The sequence below is a fragment of the Phaenicophaeus curvirostris genome, chromosome 25 (assembly GCF_032191515.1).
Source record: "Phaenicophaeus curvirostris isolate KB17595 chromosome 25, BPBGC_Pcur_1.0, whole genome shotgun sequence".
Lineage (NCBI taxonomy): Eukaryota > Metazoa > Chordata > Aves > Cuculiformes > Cuculidae > Phaenicophaeus > Phaenicophaeus curvirostris.
Window position 1 is genome coordinate 6,658,694 of NC_091416.1, and position 12,947 is coordinate 6,671,640.

The window sequence follows — 12,947 nt, forward strand, 5'->3', positions numbered from 1 at the left end:
CAGTGATATCGGTAAGAACTGATGAAGCTGTGCAGCCTTTAAAACATTTATTATAGGCAAATGACTATTCCCATTTAGGAACAATAGCCATCGTAATCATGATGGGAATCTGTTGATCCAGCCATTTTAATTCTTATAATAAAATAAATCAGCAAAGACCGTCTTGGCAGGAAGTTGTGGTTCTAAGAGCAGATAAAAGGAGATCTGAACATGAAATGTTTGAACTGTTCGTCCACGTTAGGTCTCAGGTTTTTGGTTTGTGCTTGGAAAAGAACAATATTTTATCAGATGGACGGCAGCTTAAGTGGTAAATCAGAGAATCATTAAAGTTGGAAAAGAGCTCTAAGCTCATCTAGTCCAACCATCAGCCCAGCCCCACCGAGCCTGCTAAACCATGTCCCAGAGTGACAGGAGGAGAGCAGGATTTTGCTGGATGTGGAAGCTACTTTTTGACTTGAAAGAACTTAGGTGGTTTTGTGCATTTACCAACTGGGAGTCGTGTCTGCCCGTGCAGAACTGCATTCGTTTCTGCATGTCCCCCCATCAGAGCGGATGGAGGGGGTTGAGTCACCTTCCCTGGAGGTGTTTAAGGGACGGGTGGACGAGGCGCTGAGGGACATGGTTTAGTGTTTGATAGGAATGGTTGGACTCGATGATCTGGTGGGTCTTTTCCAACCTGGTGATTCTATGATTCTATGATTCTCTGTGTCGGGCAAATGGAGGGAGGCAGGGGTACAAATCTTGACAGAAAAGCAAATCTGACAGGTTGCAAGTCCGTTCAGTTTCAACTGCAGCTTAGGTTCTGCATGGAAGTCAATTTATTCTTTGCCAGCCAGAGCTCTTCTTCAGCAATGAATCCTCATTTTTCTTATCCTTCAGATTTCTGTGTTAGAGTTGCAGATGCCTTTCTCCCAGCACCTGATCTAATGTCTACAGAACAAAACAACCCACTGGGCTTCTTATCATTTTCTCTGCTTAAAGTAAAATGATTTTGAAGACATTTTTCCTCCAGCCTTTTTCTTTTCAAATGCACTTAGTGAGTCACTGCTTTTATTGTAAGATTGTTACCTAAATTACAGCCACCTCCACATTAACAGCCTCCCAGCACTCTTTGTTCTCCTCTTCTTTTTCTTCATGCTTTGTCTTTTCAATCAGTAGCTCTGTTGCAGAGAACTGAATCATTAGGGACAGCCCCTTTTTTTGATGCACAACTTGCCTTTTGATGTGCTGAATAATTCTGTCTTTGGGCAGAGTTTCATTAGTTGCACTGCTGCAACACGGCAAGTGGCTCAGCCTGCTGGGGGGAGCACAAAAAACAAGGAAAGGTTTTACATAACTGGAGTGAACTGGCCATTTTGAGGATCAACCTGTGCTTCCATGAGCTTCAACTTGTTGTGAAACACCAGGCCCTTGCTTTCAGATCATCTTCTGTTCTGAACCTGCACACAGGCTTCGAGACTCAATGGATTTCCCAAAAATGGACTTGTTCTGTCTTGGATCGGTCAGGAGTAAAACAGGCTGCTGGTTGAGAGCATTTTTCCCCCCTTGTGCATCATTTTCTAATAAATAAAATCTACGTGGTGAGTATCAAACTTGCCTGGGAAGGCGGAGTGCATTTTTGTGGCCTGTGTCACTTCGGAAACACCAGGTCTTAAATCAGAAGCCCAGGTTTGATTTCTGGTTTACGTGTGTTGATTTGAGGACTCAGTGCAGCCATCTGGCTGGTGGATGGTGTCACCTGCAAAACAGGCGATGTGCAAGAGCCCCATGGCCGTGTCACTGGTGACGGCGTTTCTCAGCCAGGTGGCCACTTCCATTAATAGGACAATTACCTGAAAGGAGGTTGAGGAGAGGAGGGAGCTGGGCTCTTCTCCCAGGTGACAGGGGACAGGACGAGAGGGAATGGCCTCAAGCTCCACCAGGGGAGGTTCAGGCTGAACATGAAGAAAAAATTTTTCATGGAAAGGGTCATTGGGCCCTGGCAGAGGCTGCCCAGGGAGGGGGTTGAGTCACCTTCCCTGGAGACGTTTAAGGGACGGGTGGACGAGGTGCTGAGGGACATGGTTTAGCGTTTGATAGGAATGGTTGGACTCGGTGATCCTGTGGGTCTTGTCCAACCTGGTGATTCTATGATTCTGTGGTGTCAACTGCAATAACAGGTCATGCAAAATTATGTCTGCACTGATTTGCCACGAGTTCCCTGCTCTGCAAGCATCTGCTCTGCCCTTTTTCTGCAGGCAGGAGTTCCCAGGGGCACGGGCACTCGTATGCAAGCGCCGGCATCTCCCCAGCCATCCCAGCTGTAGGAGTGAGCAGCAGAGACTTCTCACACCCCAGTGCAGAGGTGTGAGTGACCTTCAGTGGTCACTCAGCATTCAGCCACTCTGGCAGGTGAGAATGTTAAAGGAAGAGGCTTCAAGCAGCCTCACCTAGTTTCCCTCAGTCCAGCGGGCACACCAGTCACACCAGCTGGGAATGGATAATTAACCTCTGCCATCCCACACAGACATTCTTGCCACGAATAAAAGAGATTAGAAGAGTGTTGTGGTCAAGATGTTCAGCTCTCTTAGAGGATTTGGGGATCAAAGGACTAACAACCTGGTTCCTCCTCAAGCTCTACCAGGGGAGGTTCAGGCTGAACATTAAGAAAAAATTTTTCACGGAAAGGGTCATTGGGCACTGGCAGAGGCTGCCCAGGGTGGGGGTTGAGTCACCTTCCCTGGAGGTGTTTAAAAGACGGGTAGATGAGGTGCTGAGGGACATGGTTTAGTGATTGATGGGAATGGTTGGACTTGATGATCTGGTGGGTCTTTTCCAACCTGGTGATTCTGTGGTTCTGTGATTCCTGTAAGTGGTGCTCCTCAGAGAAGGGTGAGGACCTCCTGAGCAGGAGCTGTGCTGGCTGCGCTGTGGAATCCAGGTGAGGCAGCCGGCTCTCAGTCCCAGCCACCGCAGGGTTGTTGCTTGGCAAAGATCAAATGGAAAATTCCCTTCTGCAAAGCCATGCAGGAATAAAAAAAAAAAAGGTGTTTACCTGTAAGGTTTTGCCAACCTATCGTGATTTAAACTAAAAGATACAAAGTTTTGAATGAAATATAACCCATTCTTTAGCTTACGTCAAACCGCAAACCCAACCCAAATGTCTCAAACAATGTTCCACTTGCATTTGTGCTGCTGCTTCTTTCCCACTTGTTTGAATTGCCTCGTCGTACACTGAAAATCATTGCTGGTACTTTGACTTTTCCTGTTAAAGCCTCGTGTATCTCCCAGTTGTAGCAGACCCTGGTGTAGCAGTGACAAAAAGATATAGGAGCTTTTGCAGAAGTGTTTGCACACAGCAGCAGCCTGTGCTTTCCTCCTTTGGTTAAGGTGTGTAGTGATTTGTTTAACCTTTAGATGACCTTGTATCTATCTAAATATATACTATCCTTGCTATTAATTTTCCTACGTTGCCAAATCCTTTAATCCTGGCTCAAGCTCTATTAGTGCCTTGCTACATCTGTTGAGATTAAGTCTCGGACTAAACTCATTTATTTATATAAAATCATGGAAAACTTTCCGTGGGAGAAACAGCCGCATCTTTTAAGTGGGTTGGAACAAGGCACAAGTTATTGATGATGATCCTGAAGATAATCTCTTGGGGATCTTGCAGGAAGAGCTACAATAAATAAGTCAGAAAATGTAAGCCGTCAGAAAATATAAGACATCAGAAATCTTACCAGTTAACATCAAAGCGCTTGTCGGCACCAGCACAAGTGATTATTCTCTTTCCTTCTCCATTATAAATATTGGTTGTGAACGTGGCAAAAATGATACATTGAGAACAATGGTTTATTTGGTTTATTTGGGAAAGGCTCCAAGATACCTAGAAGCAATGCCATAACCATCTTGGGTCTGCTTTCATTTCTAAATTCATGTTTAATATTGTATATTGCATCCAGAAATAAGAGACACGTTATTGTAAGAATCAAAGGGAAATGAACTTCAGCTGCAGTGTGGGATCTGGGGTTGGATTTCGATCCAGTGTTTTACATTGCAATTAATGGATGGTTGGTGTCCAAGTACTTTGGGTTTTTTACACATCTTGACCTAAGATGTTGTGGTCAATTAAATACATTTTCAAGGCTTTGAGAATGAAAGGAATGGTATCACTCCAGTTGTGGAGTCTCCCAGATGTATTGTTTGGGTGATAGGGCTGAGACTTTCACTGGACTTGCACATTTTTCTTAGCTTAAAAATTCTCTCCTGCATCTCTGACACAGGAAATGCCCAAGAGAGACTTGTAGCTAGAGAATTTAAGAACCATATAATGTATTTTAAATACCGATACTTTTGAGTGTGTGCCAATCAGCCTGTTTCAGCACATCTCCCCACAGAGCAGCACCACTTATGAAGACCCCTGTGTAGTGCTGGGTTTCTTGTGCTAATAGCATATTTCTATCTATAAATTGAACAAAAATCACCACTGCACTGAGTAACTTGGAGATATCATCTCCTTGCAAAATCATCACGCGGAGCGGAGCGAGTGATTGGGTGAAGCTGTGCATCAGCTCGTGTTTTGGATGGGTTCTTCAGTTCTGTGAGTCCTTTAAGCTGAAGTGAGTGTGCTGGCTGGTCTTGATTCCAGGGAGCATCAAGGGTCAGAGAATCGAGGTGTGTTGATCCAGAGTGCCGCTCTCATGACTTCTCTTCCCGTGCTTTCATAGTCTTCTCAAAGAGCATCTTCTGAGCCTTTAATGTTAAGTGTGATGGTGGATAAGAAGATCACCTGGAGCTGGCAATGTGCACTTGCAGCCCAGAAAGTCAACTGGAACCTGGGCTGCATCAGGAGAAGCGTGACCAGCAGGCAAGGGAGAGGATTCTACCCCTCTGTTCTGCTCTCTTGAAACCCCACCTGGAGTCCTGCATCTAGTTCTGGAGTCCTTAGCACAAGAAGGACATGGAGTTGTTGGAGTGAGTCCAGAAGAGGCCATGGAGATGATGATGAGGCTGTAGCGCCTCCCATACGAGGACAGGCTGAGAGAGCTGGAGTTGTTCAGCTTGGAGAAGAGAAGGCTTTGGGGAGACCTTAGAGCAGCTTCCAGTCCTGAAAGGGGCTCCAGGAAAGCTGGGGAGGGGCTCTGGATCAGGGAGGGCAGGGATAGGACGAGGGAGAATGGTTTGAAGCTGAAAGAGGGAGATTGAAATTGAATTTTGGGGAGGCCCTGGCCCAGGCTGCTCAGAGCAGTGGTGGCTGCCCCATCCCTGGAGGTGTTCAAGGCCAGGTTGGATGGGGCTTGGAGCCCCTGATCCAGTGGGAGGTGTCCCTGCCCATGGCAGGGGCTTGGTACGGGATGGGCTTTAATGTCCCTCCCAGTCCAAATCATCTATGGATTACAGTTTGTCCTCTTACTTGTCCAAAACCTTGCTGGGTTTTGGGGGTGTAGGAAGAAGTTGGCTGGTATGACTGTTACCTGTTGCTTCCCTTGGGGAATTTGGAATAATTTCAAAGTGTGGAGTGTTTACAGACTGTGCACGACCCTGGCACTGAGTTACTTGGAGGTTTATGGATGAAAATCAGCTTGGAGTCGGAAAGAGAATTGTTTTTTTCCTTTGGAGACAGAAGGGAATTGTGCAAGAGGAATAAATAGAGACGGGGATGTTGTCCAGTCCCACGGCGCTCCCTGCCTTGTGGCTCCAGTGAGTTTCCTAGATGTGCTGACGTGACTGGCAGCAGCGCTGGCCCCAGTCCTCCTGTGTCCATGAACGTGGGGCCCGTCCGCTGGCTCTTTGCCATGCGTTGTCGTGGCGCTTGACCAAACCGTGGCTGCTTCAAGTGCCTTGATGCTTTCAGCTGTCCACATCACATGCCTGACACGGGGCAGGAAATCCTGCTGCTGGCTTAAGCCGGAGCTTCTCAGAGGGGTGGTGGTGCTTGAATTACACATCACGGTGCAGAAGTTAGGTTGGATGGGGAGTTAGGATATCAGAGAAAAGTGCTTGGAAATACGGACTAAGGATAAAAATAAAAGACTGGTCTGGCATGACTTTCACCTGAGATGAGAGCAAGAAGGAAGACACTGTAAAGCAGAGAGAAGGCTGGGATGCTGGGAATTGTCTGCTTGGTCACATCTAGCCTGAATCCTTTCATAGTGAAAGAGAAAGCATTTCACTTCTCCCCAGATTTAGAGACCTTCTGCCAGCACATCTTATCTAAGCAAAACTTTAAGATCCTCCCCATCTTCTAGCCTGTAACCCTCACGTGGGTTTAAGCCTGTCTCTGAGTTAGAGGGGATACAGGAAAAAATGCTGGGTTCAGGGGTATGTAGCATGCTTGTTGTCTCCTCTCTCTGTCCTGTGTACCAAGCTTAGAACACAAACTTATAACCATATTTTATGGAAATGATTGCTTAGTTTGGAGACTTCTTGGCTGCATCATTTTGATAAATTATTACTGGTCATTGGATGTTGGATAATGTTTTGGAGCATCAGGCAAGCACAGTTTGAACTAAATGTTAAACAGTTACTGGTTTAGCTGGTTCAGATTGGAAAAACATGACATTCACTCTTCTGCCTCTCTTCTTGTTTTTGCTGCAGGTTGGATTTTTCCCTAGTGAGTGCGTCGAACTAATTAACGACAAAGTTCCTCAGTCCGTGACCAATTCTGTGCCAAAACCAGGTATGTGTATTAAATTTTCCAATGCAGTGGAGTTCTCCTTTTGGTGTTCCATGTTTAATATCTCCTTTACATGTCCCATGTTGTATTCTCTGTGTTGATCACGCTGTGTACACACCACATTCTCCTTTCTGTGTGTTGGCCATCCACATGTTACCTCTCTCTGAAGAGCTGCTGATGTTGAATGTCTCTCATCTGTCGTGTTTCATAAGGTGATATCAGTGTCTAGCTCCTGCGTAATTTGAAAGATTTTAGGCTTGTAAGAATTCTGGATTCCTTCAGCAATCTGATTCCGTGCAACATCCCAGTTCTTGGTGTTCAGAGAGTGTTGTACGTTAGGACTTTTTTCATATAGGCAACCCCAAAATGATTATACTGGCTTAGATGAAATAGATTAATTAAGTACTGGAAGCTTCATTCTCTTTAGGGATAGATGGAAAATGTTGTGTATAATGTAACTTGGAATCCTAATTGCTTCTGCTCTGGGTACGTGACTCTACTTCCTACTGCCCTTTGGATAGTTTTGTCTTGTATGAAATACAGGCGAGTTAGTACTAAGCTCTGCTGAGGAAAGGAAAAATGAATAGAAAATGAGATCTTGGGTGCGATTCTGCTGTCATCCAAGTGTGTGCTAGGAGTGATAGCAGATAGATGTGCTGGCATAACAGATCTTGACAGAATTTATTGGTGGTGCAGCTTTTGGTTTATCCTACTGATTTGTTAAAATATATCTATATATTCATCTGCACAAAGATACATCTGTGTATCTTTTTTATCAGGAGAAGCAATTTGAAATTGCTGATCTTTCTTCGTGCAGCCAGCGAGTTGAGTTGGGAAGCTGGTTAACTGGTGTGCTTTTCATCTGTTTTCTCTGTTTTAATGATGTTCCTTATCATACGAGATTGCCAACTTGATATTTTAAAATAAATAGATGTGACTCAAACGTTTGACTTTTACTAAGGGAAATGCATTTTATCAGATCTTGTGGTACAGCCTGGAACTTGCAGTTCCATGGTAAAAAGCTGTGAATGCCCCAAGCTGCATTAATCTGTGTGCTTCAAAGAGCCGACAGTCCAGGGAAGTGGGTTTCTCAACTATTGGCATCTCCAGCCTTTGTTATTCCTGGGAACATGGGAATGAATTTGCTGGAATCAGTGCACTGAGATCCCTAGCAATTCAAGTGCTGCAGCAGGTAGTCAGTCCACGAATCCAGTATCTTCCTTTTGTTGTTTGAAGCTGATCTCTTAATGCTGCAACCAGTCACTTCTCTTCACTCAGTCAGTGAAACCATGTACATAAAGGCAGCTTTAAACCTAAACACTGGCCAGGGTGATAGATATGGTCATAAGCAAGTGTTTATTATTTAGTATGGCTCAGGCAATTAACTGTCATAGGCTACTGATGAGTAGTTTCTTGCTATGCCTTAATGAGAGATAATGAAGCAGCATAGATGAATAGATGCGATTTGGCTTTAACAGCACACCAGGGAGTGGATTTCCTCTTTAGGTCCTGGGAAATATTTGCTATAAAGCTGATACCAAAAGCACAAGTCATGTTCAAAGCAATAAGTTGGAAGATATTGCCAAGTCATGATGCTGTCCCTGCCGACCTTCCCGGAGAGCTGTTCTGTGCCTTCAGTTAAAGGCAAAAGGCTTCTTGAGAAGAACACAACTGAGCTTTCAGGTGTCAGGTCTGCTAGAACGAATGCTGCTGTTCCCATAATCCTTCCCTGCCCTTCCTTTGCACACAGACATTGTGACTCCATTTCTTCGGAGCACTGTGCTTTCTCTTTTTTCCACCTTGGGAAGCGCTGGTGCAGAGGAGGCAGGAGTCTGGAAGCCTCTGCCATGGTTGCTAAAGAGGTTGGGACTCAACTGGAGCTCGAAGGAATCGGGGAGGAGATTCCTGTGCCTCAGGCATGTGGAATGTGATGCTGGAGAGCTGGAGGAACTTGTGTGCCTTGAAGGGCAAAATGATGTGTGAAATACAGAAGAGGTGAGGAGCTGAAGCGGGAGGAAGGAGCTCCGGTTTCCAGGGCCAGGTTACACACAGCTGCAGGAGCTGGCTCCCCCTGTCACACAGCCCTGGAGGACACGGGGCAGAGAGGGGCTGCTGGAGCACCCTCGTTGGCTTCAGGGGCACTGCTGCAAAAATAGGAGTGGGACCCTGCCAAGCGGTCCCTCCAGAGCCTCGCTGGGAATCGCATTGCTGGGATATGCAGAAGAGTTTGCATTTTCCTCGCCCATTTTCCATGCATTTAGTGTATTTTAATCTATGGCTAAACAGGGGGTTTCTCACATGTTTCACTATCCGCTGTCCTCCCCTCACCTACATTTGAAACATCAGATTGGCTTTTCCCAAGGAACAGAGACTCCTGAAAAGAACTGCTTGGAGCTTTTGCCCTTTCTCAGCATTAGCAGGGCATTTCATCCAGAATTGATGTCAAGTTTCCGATCGGGGCTGGATAAGACATACTTATCAGCATGCAAACTTTATTTCATTAATCAAAGTATGATGTGTGGAACATCTAGGACATTTTGTGTCTGTGGGATAAAGTTCTTTGCCATGAAGGAATTTACAAACATAGAACTCCTTGTGCTGTTTAATTGTCCATAGATTTGGCTGGGTTGAGCAACCTAATGAAAAGCAGATGGGAAGCGAAGAATTTCCTGCCCTGCGTTTTTATTATTATTTATTATTAGTGAGTTTGATTTGCAGAAGTGATGGGGATAGCATTTTAATAGAACCATGAAGTACTGCAATGGTCTGTAATGCAGTGCAAATAGTGACTGAAGTTCACATGAAGGTGATTGATCAACATGAGCCAGCTATGCGCGCTCACAGCCCAGAAGCCAAACGTATCCTGAGCTGCATCAAAAGAACGTGGCCAGCAGGTCGAGGGAAGGGATTCTGCCCCTCTGTTCCTCTCTTGGGAGACCTTATCTGGAGTCCTGTGTCCGGTTCTGGAATCCTCAACATAAGGAAGAGATGGAGCTGTTGAAACGGGTCCAGAGGAGGCTACAAAGGTGATCTGAGGGCTGGAGAACCTTCCATGCGAGGACAGGCTGAGTGTGTTGGAGTTGTTCAGCCTGGAGAAAAGGCTCTGAGGAGACCTATAGTGACCTTTGAGAACCTGAAGGGGCTACAAGAAAGTTGGGGAGGGGGGATTTACAAAGGCTTGTAGTGATAGGATGAGGGGCAATGGGTATAAACAGGAGAGGGGCAGGTTTAGACTGGACATAAAGAGGAATTTCTTCACTATGAGGGTGGTGAGACACTGGAACAGGTTTCCCAGGGAAGTTGTGGCTGCCCCATCCCTGGAGGGGTTCAAGGCCAGGCTGGATGGGGCTTTTAGCCCCTTATCCAGAGAGAGGTGTCCCTGCCCATGGCAGGGGTGGAACTGGATGGGCTTTAAGGTTCCTTCCAACCCAAACTGTTCTATGATTCTGTGAAACACAGGGAGTGGGCCTTAAGTGCAGGCTCTGCTTTTAGGACCAGTATTTTCTTTGACTGGGGAGATACACACTTACACCAGTGGTTGGGATAAAGAAAAGGAATCAGGTAGGAAAACAGCCTATTTTGTTCAATTATGAAAGTTCAAAGTAATAGAACAGTATTTGGTTTGCCTTGAGTCACCTCCAAAATATGTATGACAATGAAGTTTGGATTGTCAAGCTATCATCTCCCACAGCTCTGCAGGAGGAGGTGTTTTTGCAAAGGGGGGTGTGTGTGTAATGTGTGTGTGCGTGCACGTGCACGCAAACTGGCACCCGAAAATGAAAGACAGTTTCAGCATTGCTTAACCAAATTGTTTAGCATTTTCTTCTTCAAACTTTTTCCACATGAGAGCAGCAAACAAGGGGTAGGGGTGCTCAGGAGCTCTGGGGTTACCTGCTGAATAGTTGCACTGAGCCTGTGCCCCCACTTTTTACATGTTCAGTGCTGTAAGAAAATGCTTTTTTCCTGGTGAGATGCAAACTGCTCTTCTGACTGTTTCTATTGATGTGAAAGCCCCAGTATGGATCCAGAAGGCAGGAGGAGCTTACTTAACCCCAGATTTTGCTTTCTAAACTCAGACACAGCACTGCAGAGGTAACCAACCTATTGAATTAATACCTAATATTTCATGGCTCACACCATTTAGTGATGATGTCGCTGAATTTTGGTACTACGATAGATGGAATAAGCTTGGATTTATAAAGATTTTTAAAGCAATACAGGATGAAAGGTTGCATTTGCATTCCAGCTATTCAGTGAGAAGTGCATCCCTTAAATATTCGTTGTGCTGCTTAGAATAAAAAAAGTGAAGAGCTGTTTTGGTTTGTTTCCTTCGAAGTAAACATTTGTGTAGATTTGTGTTTCTCTACTCATTCCCTTCTCTCCATCTCTGGCTGGTCTTTTCTGGGAGCAGTGTGTGTGTGTTCACGTTGTCCCTGCTCGTCGCTTTGGTGTAGTTAGCAGCTACGTCTTGGTTCTTTGTTTCAGTCCGTTCTTTCTGATAAATCTGGATATTTGTAGTTTAACAATACTTAAAATCACATCTCATGCTTCGCCTCATACATGCAATTTGTTTCATGTCTTTGCTAACAAGCAGAATCTCGCTGTGTACTGAATCTTTACCAAACTGATGTGCCTTGGTTGAAGGTCTCTAAACGTGGTTGCTGCTGGGGAACATCTGGATTCAGTGGGAAAAGAAAAAATAAGGGTGCAGTTTGCAGAGGGATAATTAGAGCTTAAGGAAAGAAATGGGGCACAAGAAGGACACGTTAAAGGGTACTTGTTGGTATTACAGGATCATAAAACAGTTTGGGTTGGAAGGGACTTTAAAGATCATCCAGTCCCACCCCTGCCATGGGCAGGGACACCTCCCACTGGATCAGGGGCTCCAAGCCCCATGCAACCTGGCCTTGAACACCTCCAGGGATGGGGCAGCCACCCCTGCTCTGGGCAACCTGGGCCAGGGCCTCCCCACCCTCATAGTGAAGAAATTCTTCCTTCCGTCTAGTCTAAATCTGCCTCTCAGTTATGATCTGTTGTAAAATGAACGATTTTTTTTTTTAAACATAAATAATAGATTAATCTGGGTCAGCATGCCGAGTAGAGATAATCCAGTGAACTTCAGGAGGATTGGGATACAGGTCTGGATCAAGCAACAGACTGTTTGAACCTCTTTGAGACTGTAGCACAGCCCTGAACGAATTAATTTTAACTGTAAAAATGCAAACAGAGTTACACTCATTGTGATCGAGCACTCGCAGCGCTGCAAGAGGTCGTGCCTGGTTTACAACAGGCTCACTGAGAATCCCTGGGTAAAAGAGGTTGTGGGGATTTATTTAAAAAATAAAAATAATACCAGGAAGAAGAAGGTGCAAAGGGAACGTATGTTCTGCAGAGGCCTGGGCTGAGCAGCCGTTTGACACTGATGAGCGCATTATGTCATAATTAATGTTTTTATAAGGAAAATATGGAAAGATGAAATGTATGCGATTAGCACCAGTGTCGTTAACCTTATGTAAACAAACCAGTCATTTGGTGTTGATCAGTCTCATTAAAGCTAAATTAAATGAAAGTTGTATGGAGCCAGGTATCCATTCCCAGCGGGGAAGCAGGCGGGGAATAAACACGCTGACAGGCTCGGGGCTGCCAAATACAGTCCTGGGTGCAGGCGTCCTTGTAGCTCCCGTGGAGAGTGGACAAAGGGGTCAGGATGGAATTCCAGGGATGTTAGGGTAAAACCCACTTCTTTAGGGAACTTGCAGACGCCTAGTGATTGCTCCCAGACTTGGAGAGCCATTGAGAGTCAGCCTGGTGGGCTGGGCGTTCAACGGGACAGCAGCAGGACAGCAGCACCTCCCTTGGACCCCAGACTGGACCTGCTCGTGCCTGTGGGGAAGCTACCTCCTGGACTTTGTGTTTTCTCTCTTCCATCCAAAACAAAAAGCCCTAACACTGAGGCAGCAAGAGCAAAGGCTCTGCCTTCTCGGAATCTTGAGATGGTTTGGGTTGGAATGGATCTTAAAGCCCATCTCATTCCACCCCCTGCTTTGGCCAGGGAGACCTCCCACTGGATGAGGTTGCTCAGAGCCTCATTTTCAGGGAGAACACTTTCTGTCGATAGGAAACATAGCTTTGGGGCAATTTTGATTTTCTTTTTGCAGAGAAGGAAAAATAAGATAAAGCAGCTGTCTGCTTTAGCCCCAGCAGAAATGGAGCAAAGCTAAATATGTATCGCCTAAGACACAAAATGTAAATTTACAACTCTGGGAGTTGTAAGTGGTTGACATTGTCCATC

General features: G+C 45.5%; 1 protein-coding gene across 3 annotated transcripts in view; it reads left to right on the top strand.

The window, feature by feature from the left end:
• ARHGAP32 (Rho GTPase activating protein 32) overlaps window positions 1–12,947 on the top strand; it is a 197,952-nt gene that overhangs the window by 121,742 nt on the left and 63,263 nt on the right. For all 3 annotated transcript variants that reach the window (XM_069876457.1, XM_069876458.1, XM_069876459.1), the window contains one exon: window positions 6,577–6,658. In XM_069876457.1, the coding sequence (XP_069732558.1) occupies window positions 6,577–6,658 (82 nt within the window). The remainder of the gene's footprint in view (window positions 1–6,576; window positions 6,659–12,947) is intronic.